General features: G+C 42.7%; 2 protein-coding genes across 2 annotated transcripts; one reads left to right on the top strand and one right to left on the bottom strand.

Annotated features, from left to right (window-relative positions):
• Positions 1-377: 377 nt before the first annotated feature.
• Positions 378-7142, bottom strand: hsp90ab1 (heat shock protein 90, alpha (cytosolic), class B member 1). The gene is made up of 12 exons (XM_070987055.1): positions 6577-7142; positions 5292-5435; positions 4913-5119; positions 4495-4654; positions 3954-4087; positions 3559-3864; positions 3286-3451; positions 2948-3138; positions 2410-2557; positions 1951-2219; positions 1035-1368; positions 378-933 (listed from the first exon to the last, which is right to left on the bottom strand). The coding sequence occupies exons 2-12, from the start codon at positions 5433-5435 to the stop codon at positions 815-817; spliced, it is 2178 nt and encodes a 725-aa protein (XP_070843156.1). The 5' UTR covers positions 6577-7142; the 3' UTR covers positions 378-814.
• Positions 7143-8110: 968 nt separating this feature from the next.
• Positions 8111-19410, top strand: rbm25b (RNA binding motif protein 25b). Its single transcript, XM_070987056.1, has 17 exons — positions 8111-8249; positions 8808-8908; positions 9198-9412; positions 9819-9876; positions 10085-10245; positions 10445-10630; positions 10736-10819; positions 13454-13719; positions 14448-14571; positions 14875-14964; positions 15328-15401; positions 15797-15947; positions 16165-16576; positions 17334-17629; positions 17806-17904; positions 17998-18045; positions 18450-19410. Exons 2-17 carry the CDS (start codon positions 8830-8832, stop codon positions 18540-18542), a joined length of 2436 nt encoding a protein of 811 aa, XP_070843157.1. The 5' UTR covers positions 8111-8249; positions 8808-8829; the 3' UTR covers positions 18543-19410.
• The last annotated feature ends 271 nt before the right edge of the window (positions 19411-19681 follow it).

The raw sequence follows: 19681 nt of genomic DNA on the forward strand, positions 1-19681 counted from the left end.
TTGCACAGGATATTTACCAAAACCAATAACAAGATATACACAGGTTAGATGTTTTAATTAGTGGGAACACATTGCTTAGATGTAGTAAAAATGATTAAACTGATCCCTCTTTATGTAAATGTATTGGATACTTCTGGTCACCTTCCCTTGAACTGTAACTTCACAATACCAACTTATGGTGTATGTCCCCACCTAGTGGTCACTTGGAAGACAGCAGTTCAATACATTCAGGGTTTAAGTCCAAACACCAACATCCCTCATTGTCCAGTACAAAAAAACAAAACAAAACCCTACTGTCCCTTTTTAAAACTTACCTTTTGTATGAAAGATGAGCAGTGATTTAATATATAAGGAATAAATGGAACGAAGACAAAACATATGGTATTACATCTTTAATTTTTTGCAAAACAAGACTTGGAATACAGATAAGCCTGGACTCAGGCAAAGGAATCATACAGTCCTCTCTCTCCATGCAGCGTGCAGTGTTGCACATGAGCAGAACGTTCCCAAACCCTCCAGACCTGATCTGATAATGGAATGTACCATTCCCATGTTCACACATTTACCACTCCAACATTTAAAACTCAGTGCAACAGGGTACTCGTTAAAACATATGTGCTGTCACCATGAACGCGAAAACCAAAACTGCTTGTCTTTAAAAGGGTCTTGCAGAGTTATGCTCTAGACACAAGAGCAACACTGGTCCACCACACAACATGAATGACTATTTGTTTTGCAGTTACTGCAGTTTTAAAGGATGAACAATTGAAAAGTGAAGCTAAAGTGTTAGAAATCTGGAAGGGGGAGAGTTTGTTTAATCGACTTCTTCCATGCGTGAAGCATCATCGTCGCCTTCGCCTTCTAGGGGAGGAATCTCATCTGGGACGGATGAAGAGGTGGCCTCCTCTATGGGAACATCGTCGTCATCGATGCCTAAAGACACGGGGAGGACGCCATTTGTTAGACATCAAGGCAAGCGAAAGTCGTGTAAAAAGACAAATAAGTATTAATACTGATGTGCTGTGTGTCCTTACCCAGTCCGAGTTTGATCATTCTGTAGATGCGGTTAGAGTGGGTCTGTGGGTCATCCAGGGAGAAGCCTGAGGACAGCAGGGCGGTTTCGAACAGCAGGATGACGAGGTCCTTCACAGCCTTGTCGTTCTTGTCAGCATCTGCCTTCTGCCTGAGAGTCTCCACGATGGGGTGGTCAGGATTGATCTCCAGGTGTTTCTTGGCCATCATGTAGCCCATGGTGGAGTTGTCCCTGAGTGCCTGGGCCTTCATGATCCTCTCCATGTTGGCCGTCCAGCCGTAAGTACTTGTCACAATGCAGCAGGGTGAAGACACCAGTCTGTTGGACACTGTCACCTGGTAGAGAATCAAACAGTGGATGTTAACACTTACAACACATGTAGTGTGTGAGGAGCAGGCCGACACGTTTAAGTTAACAAAAACATGCAGAACAGTCATGTTAGAGGACGCTCAACACAGCAGCATGTGCAAGGCAACGGTTTGTCAATTCCACACCTTAAATGTCTACTCTATGTAGACCAATTTTATATCAGCACACATTCAGGACAATAAAACATTTAGACCAACTTTTCAGAAGGTTAATTTCACATTCTGTTAAATCAAATGGAAAAAGAGAAAACTTTGAACAGGCATCTGTTAGATCACTCAAGTTTCATTTTCCAGGTTCTGCACTTTACATCTCCACAATCATCACTCGTCAAAACACATCTGTCAATCAAAAAGTCATTCTGGGCACACAGGACTTAAGGGCCTCCTTACAGCTGTATTAAACTCACCAGTATAACTCAGGACCAGTTAGGACACCTGTTTCCAAACAAAACACTGTCAACTGTAGTTGTGAATTCATAAGATCCTAAATCCTACAGTATAAAGGGAAACTGAGGTCAACATGAATCTCAGCTCATCAGGAGCACTGACCTTCTCCACTTTCTTGTCAAGGATCTCCTTCATGAGCTTGCAGAGGCTCTCGAACTTTGCCTTATCCTCCTCCATCTTTTTCTTCTCCTCCTCATCTTCAGGCAGCTCCAGACCCTCTTTGGTAACAGAGACCAGGCTCTTGCCATCAAACTCCTTCAACTGCTGAACACAGTACTCGTCAATGGGCTCTGTCATGTACAGGACCTCGAAGCCACGCTTGCGGACGCGCTCGACGAAGGCGGAGTTGGCCACCTGATCCTTGCTCTCACCTGAACAAGTCAAAGTAAATGACAATCAGTGCCATTGTGACATAGTTAACACCTGCTTGTAAGTAAAACCATTAAAAATTCATGTTTGTGCATCAATGCAATTATCAAATAAATGCATAAGCTTCTTCAAGATAAACATTTTGAGCACAATAAGATAACAAAAATATGCTTTACTAGGAGAGAAACTCACCAGTGATGTAGTAGATGGACTTCTGGTTTTCCTTCATGCGGGTCAGGTACTCTGTGAGGGAGGTCATCTCATCTCCAGACTGGGAGCTGTGGTACCGCAGCAGCTCAGACAGCTTTTTGCGGTTTTGTGAGTCCTCGTGGATTCCCAGCTACACACAGACGATGAATTGTGATTATGTGCTCATTCCAAACAATGCCACACAACAGTAGCCTAGATCACATCGATAGGTTACCCAGCTAAATTTTGGACGAACTAAGGCACGCATAACTGCATGGAATTGTGTAAATTGTTGAGAAAGTACAAAAACTAGAAATATTTTTCAGCTATGCAGTGAGTTTAAAAACAGAACTATGACTACACTGCCTCGGGAAGCTAGACGGCACAGCAAGCACTAGATTAAAGAATAAAGGGAAACCTTATGAATCCATGGAGATGCACTGAAGACATGAGTGCATTGTGAGGAAGGAATTTTCATTAAAAACTGCAAAACATTTAATTTTTTTTAATGTCAATCTGGCTCTGCACTTATTTTAAATACCTTGATGTTCTTGGAGAACCCTTCGTAGAACTTCTTGTAGTTCTCCTTGTCCTCAGCCAGTTCGGCGAAGAGCTCCAGACACTTCTTGACGATGTTCTTGCGAATAACCTTGAGGATCTTGCTCTGCTGCAGCATTTCTCTGGAGATGTTGAGGGGCAGATCCTCAGAGTCCACCACACCACGGACAAAGTCTGGAGATTAACACAAAACATGGGTTTACTGGGACCCATCTGAGCATTTCATTTGCTTCCATCTATAAAAGCAGCTTTGTGTAAGTGGTGTAATAGTCAGCGCAGCACTGTAGAACAGAATACACTTGTCCAAAATGGACAACTTACTCAGGTACTCAGGGATGAGCTCTTCACAGTTGTCCATGATAAAGACTCTTCTGACGTACAGCTTGATGTTATTCTTCTTTTTCTTGTTCTCAAAGAGGTCGAAAGGTGCACGGCGGGGAATAAAGAGCAGGGCCCGGAACTCCAGCTGGCCCTCCACTGAGAAGTGCTGTGAAAAGGAGGAGAGCATTCACTTTAGATTTACTTGGACTTCATTTAAAGCAACAGTCCTGAGTGAGACACATGCAACAGTTACTTCTGCATTGCACCGCTCACCTTGACAGCCAGGTGATCCTCCCAGTCGTTGGTCAGACTCTTGTAGAACTCGCCGTACTCCTCGTTTGTGATGTCATCAGGGTTCCTGGTCCAGATGGGCTTGGTCTTGTTCAGCTCCTCCTGGTCGATGTACTTCTCCTTGATCTTCTTTTTCTTCTTCTTGTCCTTGTCTTTGGAGTCTTCCTCATCGTCTGAGCCCACATCTTCGATCTTTGGCTTGTCCTCACCATCCTCTTTCTCCTCCTTCTCAGCCTTTTCCTCCTCTGCCTCGTCGTCACTGATCTCCTTGTCACGCTCCTTCTCCACCTGCAAGTCAAAATGAGTAGAGTTTCAGCCTCACTGAAATAAAAACCTGTTGTAACTATCTAAAACTAGGGGTCAAACTCAATACTTACAAAGAGGGTGATGGGGTAGCCGATGAACTGAGAATGCTTCTTGACAATTTCCTTGACCCTCTTCTCCTCAATGTACTCTGTCTGGTCTTCCTTCAGGTACAGGATGATCTTAGTTCCACGGCCAATGGGCTCACCTGTAAACAGAATTGTACATCCATGAACACTCTTTGTCCAAATCAAATGCAGTGTTTGTTACGAGTCCCTACTTTGTGTTAGGTCACAAAAGGTTTCAGTTTTGTCCAAAGTAGTCCATTTCAGCTGTTAAAGAATGCCAAAGATAATCTAAGAAATGTGATAACAGCAAAGGAAGTTACACATTTTCATGATATTGGGCATCTCAATACATCTTGTCAGAGAGTCTTATGTTTAGCTCCCTCAAAAGCAGTGGATGCAGCTAGCTGAATGATGCAAACAAGATGTCACGTGATTATGGCACTAGTGTGTAAACTGCATAATCAAATGTAGCTGGTTCAAATAGCTGATTATATCAAATGTTGCCATCTCAACAGCTTTGACTCTGTAATAGGACTCAGGCACATACCGGCGTCAACCTTGACTGTGAAAGAACCTCCGGCAGATGACTCCCAGGCGTACTGCTCATCATCATTGTGCTTGGTGATGACAACCACCTTCTCAGCAACAAGGTAGGCAGAGTAGAAACCCACACCAAACTGACCAATCATGGAAATGTCAGCTCCAGCCTAGAGGAACACATTAATAACTTCAGTATACTTCAGAAAAGGCATAAACTTTAACATGAAAGTACACCAGCTTGATAGTTTTGAACCAGAATCATCAGTATTTTGATTGAATAGCTCAACAAGTAAGGAATCCACCTAGTACCTGCATATACTCAACATTGAAAAACTAAGATTATAAGGAGGTATTTGTGATACAATCTATGTTACTTGTCCTCATATTCCACTGGATGCAATAAGGATTGTGTTCCACTCTAGTACCTGCAGGGCCTCCATGAAGGCCTTGGTGCCAGACTTGGCAATGGTACCCAGGTTGTTAATCAGGTCAGCTTTGGTCATGCCGATTCCAGTGTCGATGAGGGTCAGGGTGCGCTCTTCTTTGTTGGGGATGATGTCAATTTTCAGATCCTTGCCGCTGTCCAGCTTGGAGGGATCAGTCAAGCTTTCATAGCGAATTTTGTCCAAAGCCTGTAAACACACAATGACAAAATACATTGAGACTTCAGACACCATTATGAAAGCACATCAGCCCCCCCCCCAAAAAAAATCAATTCTGAAGCATTACCATTGCCCAATTTTAAACAAACAAAGGTCAAAATCGCTTTGTGGCATGAGCAGTGGCAAGTTCCTGCAGACTTACATCAGAGGCATTGGAGATCAACTCCCTGAGGAAGATCTCCTTGTTGGAATAGAAGGTGTTGATGATCAGGGACATCAGCTGAGCGATCTCTGCCTGGAAGGCAAAGGTCTCAGTCTCCTCCTCTTGGAGCATTTCTTCAGGCATCTGTACAAACACAAACCGTAACGTTTAACCAAACTGCCTCCAGTCTAAACGGCACAAATGGCAAACATGTTGTGTACATCTTTAGAAGATTGTCGAAACAATGACTCAACAAAACTACTGTAGATCCTTAAAGGTTAAAAATAAACAGTTGTTATGCGAGATTCATTTAACTTTGATTCTTCCGGTATCATATGGAATAAAACAGCATCATAATTTAACCATGTCATCAAACGGTTTCGTTTAAGTGGACAGCTGCCATCACGTTACCAGAAATCGGCGGAAGTTAGCTGTTGCTACGTTAGCCGCTAACCAACATGGCGTCGGCCGACAGACAATGGACTCCGCAAACACGTGCTAAGAACAGCTACGAACGAAAATAAGGATACCGTTTAGAAATGCACTCTACACGCTCACTTGTGATTAAAACGTTATTAATCGTAACATTAAACGCCGTTCTGTGATAACGACTTAACCGGTAAACAGCAGACTTAGCCCATGAACCGAAAGGACTCCAAAACAATGACTTTCATTGAAAACACCGTACAGCACTAATCCGAAGTCACATATAGATCATCATTAACCAAATCTGTTTTGCAATTGTCACCTTACAATAAAATTGGCCTTAACTAAAAAAACGTTACCCACGAGTTAAATCAAACTTGCGTTAATAACCTTAGACTTAGCAGTTACTTGACGTTGAATGTTGTGATTAGGTGGGATTTGGCTTTGAAATGACAGCCCTGTTCTGAGAGCTGGCCCAGATCGGTCCAGAGTGTGTTTCTAATACGGCTAGCTTCGTTACATAAACCGAGTCAGCGTTGTCATCTTCACCACACCTGCCTTGGGTGCAACCCAAGCCTGCAGAGTGCCGCATTCAGCACTCATCGCAAATTGTCGGCTAATACACGAAAATCTCACTGTAAGGATTAACCGTTACGTAACGGTAATGCGAACAGACAGCGGACGACAGTAATATGATCGCTGTAACCCACGAGACAGTTATGGTGCTAAGGTTATCGTCGTGACTCATGAGCTATCATCGTGGATCCAGACAGCCAAAGCTCAGTCATGTGGTAACAAAACTCAAACACTGCAAGAGGATATTGTGTTCAAAATAATTTCACAACAATTAAGCACATACCTTGTTTATTTCGTTGACTTATCTTGAATAAAATGCAGCCAAAATTCTGTCCCTTCTGCTCTCTGACGCAGGGTAATGGAAAGGGACTTCCTTTTAATAGACCGGAATCTTTATACACAGTGGTGTCAGTGTGCGGCCGTATCCATCCGCGGTGCACCATCCACCACTGAAACTAGAGAACAGTTAGTGAAATAGAAATTGTATCCAAGAAAACGGCTGTTAAAATTCAACTCGAGTGCTGACACGGGCGTTTAAAAAGGACCTGAATAAATATGATAATTGATTTAACCAGGTAATTGTGGTTGAAAAACGTAAATTAATAGCAATGTACTGTATTAAATATTGGTGAAAAGAATCTCTTAGCGCAAAGTAATGTACAGCCATTGAAAATGATCATAGGAAATAAAGTCAATATGTTTTATGCATGCTTTACAAGACGACGGCTATTTGCTGGCGGTGTTCAGCACATAAAGCACCCGATGTTCAAGGTAAGGTCGTTCCTTTAGAAATGCTGCAATGTAATTCAGTCCATCACTGTACTCAGTAGAAATGGGTACTCTGTACCCATTGACGCCACCCTGTGGCAGTTTATTGCAAAAGGATTGCACAAGATACACACAGAGAGACAAATACTAGATTTAATTTTTGGTGACTAGCTGCCGACATATATTATTGAGGTAGAAATATCTGCGCCAGCCGAAAAAATCTATTCAATCAAAATCACAGGTACGTCGTGGAATTTAATCAAAATAGTGAGGACCTTTTTAATGTGATGGAAGAATATTTAACACCAGAAGGGTGTGCTTCGTTTCTTCTAGCACTTTCCATGAAAAACCCGCCTAAAGTGACGTCACGCCTTGTCAGACGCAGCCCTCGCGGCACAGCTGCTGTCACTGAGAGGTAGGACCTACAACAAGAAAACCATGGTAACCAACCACTTCAATATTCTGTAGCATAACAACACAACGAATATAAATGCATTATAGCACTGTGTTTATTTCAACATTCAAATAAAACTGACTTACAGATTTATTTATGAGTTGTTAGGTGTTGTTACTGGTGACTCTACGTGCTTCCATTGATGGTTTTAAAGTTTGTAAGTAAAACCGAGAGCTTGAATTGTAAAACGTTTTGGAGGAGCTGTTGTACAGTTATAAAATAATATATTAATAGCATACTACAATGTCAACACATATCGTAAATTTCATGGTACATGTTATTATTATTATTTTACATATGTATATATTTCCGCAACATTTAAATTATTGTTCAGCTTTTTATATGTCGTTTTTCCCATGCAAGTACATTGAATGCATTATTATTAATATCATTATTATAATCATCGTTAGTTGGAGTTCTATTAGCGCTATTATTATTGGTGTTATTGTTGGAAGTAGTAATATACTGTTACTAATACTACTAGTGGTATTTGTTTAGTACTACTAACTAGTACCCTTTGCCGTACCACCTTTCCCAGCTCTGTCCGGCGGCCACGTCCCTATAAGCAAAACAAGCGCACTTGTAGTCTGGTGCGTAAAGCGCATGCGTCAATGTGTTAGAAGGCCCGTGACTAGCTAACGTGCTAATCTAACATTCAGAACGTGTCCAGGATTTTCATAATTATCAACCTTCTGATAGCGGTTTTTATCACTTCGTACGTGGCCTAAGTCGGGGTATGTATATATGGACATTTTCACTTTTATTCCGAAGTCATATTTAGCCCTCTTAAGTCAGTTTTTCTAGTCAGGCAACACCAGTTCTAGCTAACATTAGCTTAGCCTAATTTACTTGTGCCTGGTACAGTAGCGTGCTTAATGCTAACTTTAGCTAACTAAAAGGCTAGTGAAACGGTTATTGAAATTAGGGATTAGCTACTAAGCAACAACAAAATAACGTTGTACCGCTATAAAACAAAGTAATACTACTTCGACGTTGGAACTACTAACTGACAATAAGTTAGCGAACGTTAACTTGCTCCACTTAGCTAAGCTAACTTCAAGAAGCGTTACAGTTGATGGCAAAAGTCACAAATCGATGTCAGACTTGTTTACGAAACTACACACACAATATGGCAGTATTTTCTCCGATGTTCTTTAAACAAAAGGATTTGCATGTCTCTGAACTGTATTTTTAATATTGAATTTACATTGTTTGGAAGACTTCTTCCAAGCGTGAGTGTAACATATCATGAATAGACAGACTGCTAATGAGTGTCTCTGTTCCATCACCAGGTCGGTCCGATTCATACCCACAATGTCCTTCCCCCCTCATTTAAACCGGCCGCTGTTGCCCCCTCCAGGGATGCCCCCTCAGTTTGCTGGCTTTCCTTCAGGTAAGCAACCACCTGTCCTAGAATAAATGCACATGACAGACTCTTTGGCGTTAATTAGTGTTGAACACAGTGTTAAACATACTATTTTAAGAAGGGTCTCGAGCAGCCTTCCTGTTTGTAAAAGGGGTCTTGTCACTGGTTTCATGATTGCACTTTCTTATTATAGTGAAACCTACAATGTAGGAAATTACAGTAACCTGCAAAATACTAACCAGCTACCTTCAAGCAAAGTATTTAATTCCAGACTGCTTTGTCTGAAGTTGATGTACATTTTCTGTGGCTGTTGCAGGAACTCCAATGATCCCAGTTCACGTGGGCATCATGACCTCCACCCCTACGGTAATGGTACCCTCTGTGTCAGTGGTCAGTAAGCCTGCAGTCCCGAAGAAGGACCTCGCTGCTGTGCACATCAAAGGCACCGACGAGAGCGGCCCCACCACCACAGTCTTTGTGGGGAACATATCAGAGAAAGCCTCAGACATGCTGATCAGACAGCTGCTGGCGGTAAGGGGCAGAGAAGGATTTCCAAATATTGCATGTACTCAGGTCACTCAGTTGTGGAATATGTCTCTAATCCAAAAATAAAGATATGCTGGGCATGGAAATTACATCTAAGATTTCTCTGAAATTACACAGATTTTATTCAACTATGCTTTTCTCAAGCAATCAAATTTACCACCTTCATGGTTAGTTTCTAGTAGATGTAGTTATTGTACAGATCTTATCAGCAACTCTAATCAAATAACAAACGTCCTTTTTGCATTTTGAGTAATTCCATATTTATGTACTTTATTTCAATGTTTGTTATTAAATTTTTTGGGTGACCCGCTGAAACCATGAATCCTGTGCTGCAGCATTAAAAAGTAAGTGTATTAGAGTCTTTAACTATTTTTCTCTGCTCATGTTATAGAAATGTGGAATTGTTCTGAGCTGGAAGAGAGTCCAGGGAGCCTCTGGCAAGCTTCAAGGTAATTTATAATCCATACATCAGGCATCGTTATGTCTGAAAATACTTTCATCCGTGGCCAAATGGGATGATCAGCTGTAAATTCACAAGATGATTTTACTTAAAACCAGCCAGAAATGACTTAATTTTATATTGGTACCTGATCAAACCATACATGACCATATGTGAACCTCCCCTCATGTATGTTTCTATGTCAATATCTGTTGCAGCCTTTGGGTTTTGTGAGTATAAGGAGCCAGAGTCCACGTTGCGATCACTGCGCCTGCTTCATGACCTGCAAATTGGAGACAAAAATCTGTTGGTGAAGGTAGATGCAAAGACTAAAGCTCAGCTGGATGAGTGGAAGGCCAAGAAGAAAACTGCCAATGGGGTATGATTCAGTTTTAGAGAATTACTGGTTATGCATTTCATTGCCTCAGTAATCGATCATGCACCTCTCCTTGTTCCAAATCTCTGAATCACTACATCTTAGTTTTGTTAAGCAGTTCAAATAAATTGTCATTTATTGCAATGATTAAATTAGACAGTAACTCATTGCTAAACGAGGATTTGTATTTCTGTACGAGCAGAATAAGAAGGCTGAAGAAGGAGGAGAGGATGAGGAAGAGGTTTTAGATGAAGAAACAAAGAAGAAGGATCAGATCATCAAAGGTGCTATTGACGGACTGATGCGGGAATATGCTGCAGAACTCAACGCACCGTCACAGGATGAAGACTCCCAGCGACGAAAGAGAAAAAAGGAGAAAAAAGAAGAGGTATAACAACTTGGTTTGCTCTTCTCTGACTTGAACACTTGTTCTCTTGGAACTTAAAATGTAAAGTTTTATCTGACTTTTTCATTGGTCTTTCTTTTTCTTTAGGATGACATTAACACTATTGATATGGAGGAGGACAAGAGAGACCTGATTTCCAGAGAGATTAGTAAATTTCGTGACACTCACAAGGTAAAGTGGCTCCTTTGATCTTGTAGTTGACATTACAGGTTTTGGACAGCAGCTGCTCACATAGTTCACTCCTAGAGCTTGCACTTTAATTTGACACATTTACCAACTTTTCTTGACCTCAGTAACATGCATACTGCGCTACAATTTGGCAGTCCTTAAAATTTACACCACCAAACATCTTAATTCGCCCCATATTATATGAATGTTTCATGTTCAATGTTCGAACACCACAAGTAGGCAGACAGCTAGTATTTTTGTCACCTTTTCTCAGGCCTGACTTGACACCTGTGACCCCCGTAATGAAACTATCTAGGTGTGACCATCATAGATCCATTCTTCATTCATCACACAAAAATGCATGGAGACGATGTAAAGTTACCTAAAAGCTAATCTATTCATTAAACCCCACCATTATGATAGTGATCATATGGTGACTAAAGCAAGATGAATCTCAGAGCTTTGGAAAAAGTTACGAGGATAGGATGTAAGTATCAGCCTTCATTTACTTTTTACATATACTGGGCGTCCCCCTCTGGAGGACTTGCATAGGGGCAACTGTACTCCACTTTTGTGTGCGTTGGTCAGGGCTTATGGTGCCCTTTATTCAGCCAACCATCAGACGGTACAAAGTACCCCCCAAACTTTTGACCTTTTTTTGACATTGGTGGTGCCCCGAAGGTTTGAAAGTCAGTGAACCTGTGTGAGTCCTCTGAAAATGATGGTCTGTCTTAATGGTGTTCATGTTGAAGCACAAAGACTCATGTCAATAACCACTGCAGTGACTTTGGCTATAGCTTTTTATTATGCTAGTGTGGGGGGGCGCCCTCTCCACAGCAGCACGCTGATCTGAAGACTGCCAAGGTACGTGCTCTCTGTATGTGTTGTGTGACTCTTTCACCTCTTGCTCTCCGTCAGTGTCTTCACTCTCTCTGCCTTATTTTTCTTTTCTTCAAGATACTTCAGAGTTCATGCATCTAATAAAAACAGTACAGCATGAGACTCAAATATACAGTCCACATTTTCTACTTTATCAAAGAAAAAACTGAAGTAATGTCAAAACCAAGTCCTGCAACCAGGTCAAAAGGTCAAACTGGAAACAGGAATGAGCATTGCACTACATAATAGTGAAATATCAGTGCAGTTTCTTTTTCCCCTTTTACATTTTGTTGCTCTGCCTTTTAAAATGACAATTTTACAAAACAAATCTGCTAAAACAGTTAAAGAAAACAGACAACAATGACAGTGACATGTACACTGTCTGGCTGATTATTCTAATAGCAAAATGATGTTAAAATAAGTTTGTTCAGAGCCGTGGTCAGGTCAGGTTTTTCTTTAGCAAGCCCTGGTAGACACTCTGCAGAGGTAAGTGAAAAGACACCAAAACAGGTGCAAAATTGAACACCTGACATGATTTATCCCTGAGTCAAGGCACATAAGTATTAAGTAATGATTCTTAATCCGAGCCTTTTAAGTTTAAAAATGACTGCTAACATGTACCATCCTCTTTCTCATGTAATACTTCTCCTTCTCTTGACTCGCCTTACACCCAAGGCTTTTTGCTTAGTCAGTGTTTCTAGCTGAAGACCAGTTGACTGCCCGTGGCTGCACGCGACTGTTGTAGTTAACATCAAATTGAGTTAATGCTACTGTTGCATTTACTGTACATTACTCTGCATGACACCATACGTGTCACAAAAGTAATGGAAATGCAGAACTCTGAGCTCAGTGTTTTTCTATCCGTTCAGTGCTGTCGTTCTGTGTCCGATGTGCTTTAACTATAAATGTTGCCACATTTTGCTCAAAGCCTTGTGTGTAATGCTCATAAAGGCAGACTTAGGATGTGTGTCTGTGTGTGAGCGTGTGTGTTAGTAATGAGTCGTGAAGAGCTGCTGAAGACTTCTGCAGGGGTAAGACCGTTTCTACAATTTCATTTATCTGTGCAGAAATGTAACTGATGTCCATTATGTTCATTTCTTGATTTAGCACTTTGCCGAATGCCACTGAAGTAAAGGTTGTTGTTTTTGATGATAATGATAATGATGCTTAAGCAAGACAGAATCCCATAACGTTTTTCCTGTGTATACCGTGTGACCTGCTTTCCTCCCAGGCCTAACTTAAAAGGCTTGTAGGGGCAGCGAAGGGCTGAGTCCATAGTTCAACACCTGTAAGTCACAAACAACTAGTTCACCAAAAGACTGACGCCTGTTTTCTGTTTTTGTTTTCCTTGTTCTGAGAGGAGGACTTTTAAGGAGAGAAAAAGCATTGTCTTTTGCAGCGCCTTTTTCTCATTATGAATGCCTCAAGTTCAACCTGTTCCACAGATCTTTTTGACCATTGAAGTGGTTTCCAGTTACAGTCTTGCTAAACTGTAGTTTATGCTGCAACCAAGTGCAGCGTTTTGCTCTAGATGAAGGAAGAAGCTGTCTCTCGTTGAGGGAGGGCCTTGCGATCCTTCCAGGTTTCCCAGTTAGGATTCCAGCTTCTCTCACTAGCTTTGCACTGATTAGTGTAGGGCATGTTCCTGTCCTTTAAGATCTGGAAACCACTTGAACTGTGCACAGTAGCAAATAGACTGCAAAGACTCAGTGGATCCTGTGTGGCATCGGCTGAACCTGCCTGTGTTTTGCTCTGCAGAAACTAGAAGAAGAGAAGGACAAGAGGGAGAAGGAGCGGCTGGAGTTTGAGCGGGAGCGGAGGGAGCGGGAAAAAGAGCGAGAGCGGGAAAGAGAGCGGCGGGACCGCGAGAGGGAGAAGGAGCGAGAGAGGGAACGGGAGAGGGAAAGAGAGCGAGAACGGGAGAGAGACAAAGACCGTGACCGCAGGACCAGGGAAAGGGAGCGAGACCGAGACTGGGAGAGGGACAGGAGCCGTGACAGGAGCCCCGAGCGCAGCCGATCCAGGTGAAGACAGAAATACTCATGTGATGTATTTCAGTCACATCAGAGCTGGGAGATCAACTGATCAACAAGAAATGTTTAGCCAACAACAGTTTAAAGTGATTTACATGAACTGAAACCAATGAAATGTAGGACATCAGTGTAAAAACTGTGCTCAGAATCATCAGCCCGTCTGACTTCCTTTGAAGGGCCACATACTCTGTGCAGTACAGGTGATGATGATGCAGGCTCATGACATGCCCTCCCTGAGAGGTGGCTCTAATATCTTGGTTGCAGTCTTATGTCACACTGTACAACAGCAATTTTGAGGCACATCAGATGTGCAGTGAATGCCAAGTGAATCCTAGCACTGTGATGTAACTGGAACAAAATTATGCAAGCTGAGACATGCCATCAACTCGTTTCCACCATCTGCAGCAAAATACAAGCTTTGGCCGTGCGCTGGTACTGTCATCATTTTGGTGCAAGTGTTCTGTGACCACTGCTTGAATTTACAACACAATGAACCCACAGTCACGGTGCACAGAGGCCTAACATGGTATTTTCAGTAAAAGCTTTCTGCAGCTGCTTAAAGCCTCACACACCCACACAGGGCTTTTCACTTAAAATGGCTGATTGAGCCTTTAGTTTGTCTCCCGTTAGTTTTTATTTACAATTAAAAACGTAACCCTTATGTATATTAGTCCCACTTTAGGTTCAAGGCTAATACATTTCTACCTTTGTGTTTGCAGAGAGATGAGCCGAGACAGAGACAGAGACAGAGACAAAAAACGAGACCAAGAAGATGAGGAGGAGGCGTATGAACGCAGGAAGCTGGAGAGGAAACTCAGAGACAAGGAGGCAGCCTATCAGGAGGTAGGAAGGGCTGGGAGGATGACTGGGCTGTGTCTGAAATAAACGCCCTCTTAGTGCGCTATATTTACTCTCAGCCATTATATTTCTAAATGTTTGTTAAGAATTAACATAGAAGACAGAAAATGAAATGAAATACTCGCTGTAGGTTCTGTCCAAATGAGACAACTATGAAATCCTTAAACATCACATTTCTGGATCTTTTTATCAAAGGAGTATTTATATTAAAATGGCAGGATTAGTCAGCTCGGTGTGATGGAATGTGATCGTTTGATTGTGGCTCAGCTGATACTGTTGTGACTGCAGCGTCTAAAAAACTGGGAGCTCAGGGAGAGGAAGAAGGCCCGTGACTACGGCAAGGAGTCCGAGAGGGAAGATGAGCGCCGTCGAGAAATGGTGAGAGCACACTGAATGACCACTGATCATCATGGAGGTGTCCTACTTTTCTTTAAATATTTGGTGTACACATTGTCCTCATTTAAGACGCCAGAATATTCCCCAGTGTTACTTTAAACCTCGCAAACGTCATTAATAACTAATTCCACTACAGAATGCGTTTGAGCTTCAATTGCAATGTGGTTAAGTAGTTTCAATGCCGGCTCATTTGCATTTTTCTTATCGAAAAGCATCATTAAATGTTCATACAACACTGTGTTGCGACACTCGTTCCTTTCGTCTTATGATCATTTTGTTGATAAAATAAACAGAAATAGATTTATTCTCCCGAGGACATTTCAGCATGGTCCTGTGTGTCTTCAGGTGAAAGAGGGCAAACGGCTGAAAGAGTTTCTTGAAGACTATGATGATGACAGAGATGACCCCAAGTACTACAGGTGAGCAACATAAAAATATGCTGCAGTGCTGTCTTTACTCAGGCCAAGCTGGTAAAATAAGTATAAGATAAATACATGCTCGCATGCCTCTGTACACAGGATTTGCATCTCATATGCAGCCTTTTAGTAGCTTGAATTTGCAGATGTGTGATGTTTATGACATCCAGTAGATTCAGTGTCAGAAATGTTGTGAAATTTAGCATTTAAGACGTGAAGACTGAACCTTTAGGTATACATTTCATCGTTCTGCGTGAGAGATCTGAGCCATGTGGCACCTGAACACGTAAAAAGACACAGCAGATGTTGCATGACCCAGATCTGACTTGTAGTAGCAGATGCAATACTGCTGCTCTGGCTATTGTTCTGAAGGCTGTTATTTTTGGTGTGACCCCTAGGGGCAGTGCGCTGCAGAAGCGTCTCAGAGACCGAGAGAAGGAGATGGAGGCAGACGAGCGTGACAGGAAGAGAGAGAAGGAGGAGCTGGAGGAGATCAGACAGAGGCTGTTAGACGAGGGACATCCAAACCCAGACGCGGAGCTTCGCAGGGTATGCTTGTCTGTAATGATACTGTGTGTGTCTGCCTGTGTTTCTGCAATGAGGGCGCATGCTGGCTGCTGTTCTTTGTGAAGGTCACTTTATCATCCGAGTCTCTCTGCATGTCTGCACGTCTGTGGTGTCCAGCTTTCATTGTCTGTTGACCTTCTTTTCTGTAAAACACTGAGTGGCTGTTAATCTTCTGCATATCTGCCTCTTATTGGTCCAGATGGAGGAGGAAGAGGAGGAGCGTCTGAGACAACCTCCCATCATCCAAGAGCCTGAGCCCGAGGAGCAACGGGAACGCCACAGGCATTCACGAGACCACCGGGGCCGGCGACAGGAACAGGACAGACCAGAGGTCCGCTCACGGCCCGCCCACTCAGACGACGAGGTGGAGGAGGGCGAGGAAGAGGATTATGACAATGACGAAGATAACCCTGACGCAAAACCGTGCTTGAAGCCCACGATGCGCCCCATCACAGCAGCACCCTCAGTCTCGTCAGCCAGTGGCAACGTGTCCCCCAACACGCCCGGAGACGAGTCGCCCAGCGGCATCATCATCCCCCACGAAAACTCCCCCCCTGAGGCGCTGCCGCAGGAGGAACACCGGCCGAAGATCGGTCTCAGTCTCAAACTGGGTGAGTCTAAAGAAAGGAGTCCTCGCTGTGACGTGCACACACTCTGTCTGTGCTCTGGGAAGTTGTGATGAGCATTTTTCACTATTTTCTGACATTCTATTGAGAAAATGATGAATTGATTAAAAATAACTCAAGGATTAATCGATAATGAAAATCCTCAGCTGGAGCTTGACAGCTAAAGGAAACTGTGAAGTTTAACTACCTTACTATCGCTGGATTTCCTTCTGTCTCAAGTGTGCCACTGTAAATAATGCATTGTGTAGGAAACAGAAAAGGAGCTTCTTTGTAGATACAGTACAAATGTCTGTACCGATAGTCGCCTACATAGACCAGAATGCACAGCTGGCACATCTGGTGTCAGTAGCTTGTGCGATCCATCGTCAGATTTTTGTCATTTTAACAGCTGCCCACCTCACACCATACTTTCCACACGTACTTTCATTCAACTGGAAAAACAAAGCATTCTTTGTAAGGATTTCTTTGTTAGGAGCCCAGCAGATACTGAAATTTGGTCTAGATGACATTCAGAATCACTCACTGAGCAGGTAGAGAACACTCTGCCAATCACAAAAAACTGTGTTTCATGAGATGTAACATATCAGTGGGTGTATTATTAATAAAAGCAATCAGCTTCATTAAAGGAAGCTGAATATCTGGTCGGATTCAGTCCCTGCAGAACAAGAAGACGAGTGATTCCAGCTGCATGAATTGAAGTAAAGTTAAACTGTATTCATAAAGCTCCCTGTCCTCTGTACAGGTGCCACAGGAAGCCCCAGTCAACCCAACGCAGGCAAGAGGAAGAAGCTGCCCGTGGACAGCGTCTTCGACAAGTTCGATGACGAGGAGGCTGACGAACAGCCTCGCAAGAGGAAGCTCGTGCCCCTGGATTACGACGACGACAAGAGCCTCGGGGTGGACGGAGCCGGGCTCTCCAGCATCAAGGGGGGCAACACGGAGGAGAAACGGAAACACATCAAGAGTCTGATCGAGAAGATTCCCACAGCGAAGCCTGAGCTGTTCTCCTACCCGCTGGACTGGTCTATGGTCGACACGGTGAGGAGGGAAAGAAAGCTGAGCTGTTTCGTTCAACTTTAACGTGTTCATAGCAGATCAGTCAGAAATGTTTCATTAAAAGATTACAGTGAGCGGTCACACCGTGATTTATTCTGCCTCTTGATTTTCCTCGTGTGTACAAAGCCCGCCTTCATCTCTCATCTTTTTTTCCCCAGACATTAATGGAACGACGTGTTCGGCCCTGGATCAATAAAAAAATTATCGAGTACATCGGAGAGGAAGAGCCAACGTTAGTGGACTTTGTCTGCTCCAAGGTCTGGACCATGTGACGTCTGCACATCTGACTTGATTCAGACTTGGCGGGGATGTGAAACGTGAAATGATTGTGATGTGTTTGTCTCTCCCAGGTGATGGCTCACAGTATGCCACAGAGTATCCTGGATGATGTTGCCATGGTGAGTAATGTCATGGATAAATAAGGCCCTCGGTGTTTGATGCTCATGTTGACTGTTAATCTTGTGATCATTGGTAGTTCTAATGTTGCTGCTATAGCATCAGCTGTATCAACACTGCAGAGTATTTCTTCACTGAAAGAAGAGCAAAGAACGACACTGAAGGCTTTTCTGTCTTGTCCCGACTGGCTTCTGATTGGTTGAATATATCATGTGATAGATGGTGATGGTTTATTGGTTCATTCAGTCACCTGCTGTATTTTTGAAAGTGTCCTCGTCCAGTTTCCTGTGTTTTTTTGTTATATAGCAGGAAATAAGGGAGGTTTCAGTCCACCGTGTGCATCACATCCCCTTGTTTTATTTGTTCATGTGTAACTCAGTAAGCTCTCCCTCTGCTCCTGCTTCAGGTCCTGGACGAAGAAGCTGAAGTCTTCATCGTGAAGATGTGGAGGTTACTCATTTATGAAACTGAAGCGAAGAAGATCGGACTGGTGAAATAAGCAAAACAACCACTGAGTGAAGATAACCTGTTTTTTTTTGTTTGTTTGTTTTTTTTTCTCCCTCGTAAATCATGTTAAATAGTGTAGCGCAGTCATGTCACCCCTAACAAAGCGACTTGTCCACACAGTGCAGACTGTAGCTGCAGATTCTGCTCATTCTCACATTTGCACCAGTCGTTCAGGTCACGTTCGTCGGCGATGTTCACCTCCCCTCTCTGTCTGCAGGCTGACTGTGTCGGTGTGCTTTTGTGTATATACAGTACGTCATTATTTGACTATGGTGAAATATTTTTGAGAGGAAGCTGCTGACAGACATCCAGGACCACGGCTGTGTTGCCACATGAGGTCTCTTGGTCCTGTGTTTTTGTTTGTATACATGCCAACACACACTTTGTGGGAGGAGGCGCTGCAGGATTTCAGTTTACTTGTTTGTGAACTTTAAAGTCTCTGAAGGTGTGAAATCTGGCTTGCGGTTCTTTAAGGGTTAAGTGGACACAGATTTTAGCGTATGCATAACTACAAGGATGTGCTATTTTTTTACAGGATTATTTATTCAGGGTTTTGGACACAATTCCATTTCTTTCTGTCTAGTTGCCACATCTTCCTCCTTCGTTTCTCATCACATTCCCGATGAACAATTTGGCATGTTCTCATCCTCGGACCATCTCAAAAAGCACCTCGTTGTCATTTGAAATGTGTCTGCACAGAATGGGTTGGGTGGTGACCTGTAAAAGCACACGCACGTCATAACCACTATAGAAAAATGAGCTAAGAACGGGAAAAAAAAAAAAAAGATTTGAAGTCGCGAGAAAGCTCTCCATTCGTTTTTGTATTGGTGAACATTTGAATAAAATTGATTTTTATAACAGTTTGTGAACCAGCTGATAATTGTCTTACTAACCACTGGTTTCTTCAACAAATCACGATCCAGCTTGTTTTTTGTAGGGTTGGATGACAACTGTGTCATGTACATACATATGTGTGTGTGTATATGTACGTACATACATATGTATGTAGGTACACACACGCATATTTATGTGTGTAGGTACTCATGTACATACTTATGTACATATGTGTAGATACCTTCATATGTATTTAACTATGTCTGTTTGTATATACATACATACGGAACACACACA

The sequence above is a fragment of the Chaetodon trifascialis genome, chromosome 19 (assembly GCF_039877785.1).
Source record: "Chaetodon trifascialis isolate fChaTrf1 chromosome 19, fChaTrf1.hap1, whole genome shotgun sequence".
Classification (NCBI taxonomy): domain Eukaryota; kingdom Metazoa; phylum Chordata; class Actinopteri; order Chaetodontiformes; family Chaetodontidae; genus Chaetodon; species Chaetodon trifascialis.

Excerpts from the sequence above, each read along its gene's own strand:
- hsp90ab1 (XM_070987055.1), bottom strand. The coding sequence starts at position 5,435 with ATGCCTGAAGAAATGCTCCAAGAGGAGGAGACTGAGACCTTTGCCTTC. Across the intron at positions 4,655-4,912 it reads CCTTCATGGAGGCCCTGCAG|GCTGGAGCTGACATTTCCAT; the intron begins GTACTAGAGTGG and ends GTGTTCCTCTAG. Across the intron at positions 3,452-3,558 it reads AGGATCACCTGGCTGTCAAG|CACTTCTCAGTGGAGGGCCA; the intron begins GTGAGCGGTGCA and ends TCCTTTTCACAG.
- rbm25b (XM_070987056.1), top strand. The coding sequence starts at position 8,830 with ATGTCCTTCCCCCCTCATTTAAACCGGCCGCTGTTGCCCCCTCCAGGG. Across the intron at positions 8,909-9,197 it reads GTTTGCTGGCTTTCCTTCAG|GAACTCCAATGATCCCAGTT; the intron begins GTAAGCAACCAC and ends TGGCTGTTGCAG. Across the intron at positions 14,965-15,327 it reads ATGAGCGCCGTCGAGAAATG|GTGAAAGAGGGCAAACGGCT; the intron begins GTGAGAGCACAC and ends GTGTGTCTTCAG.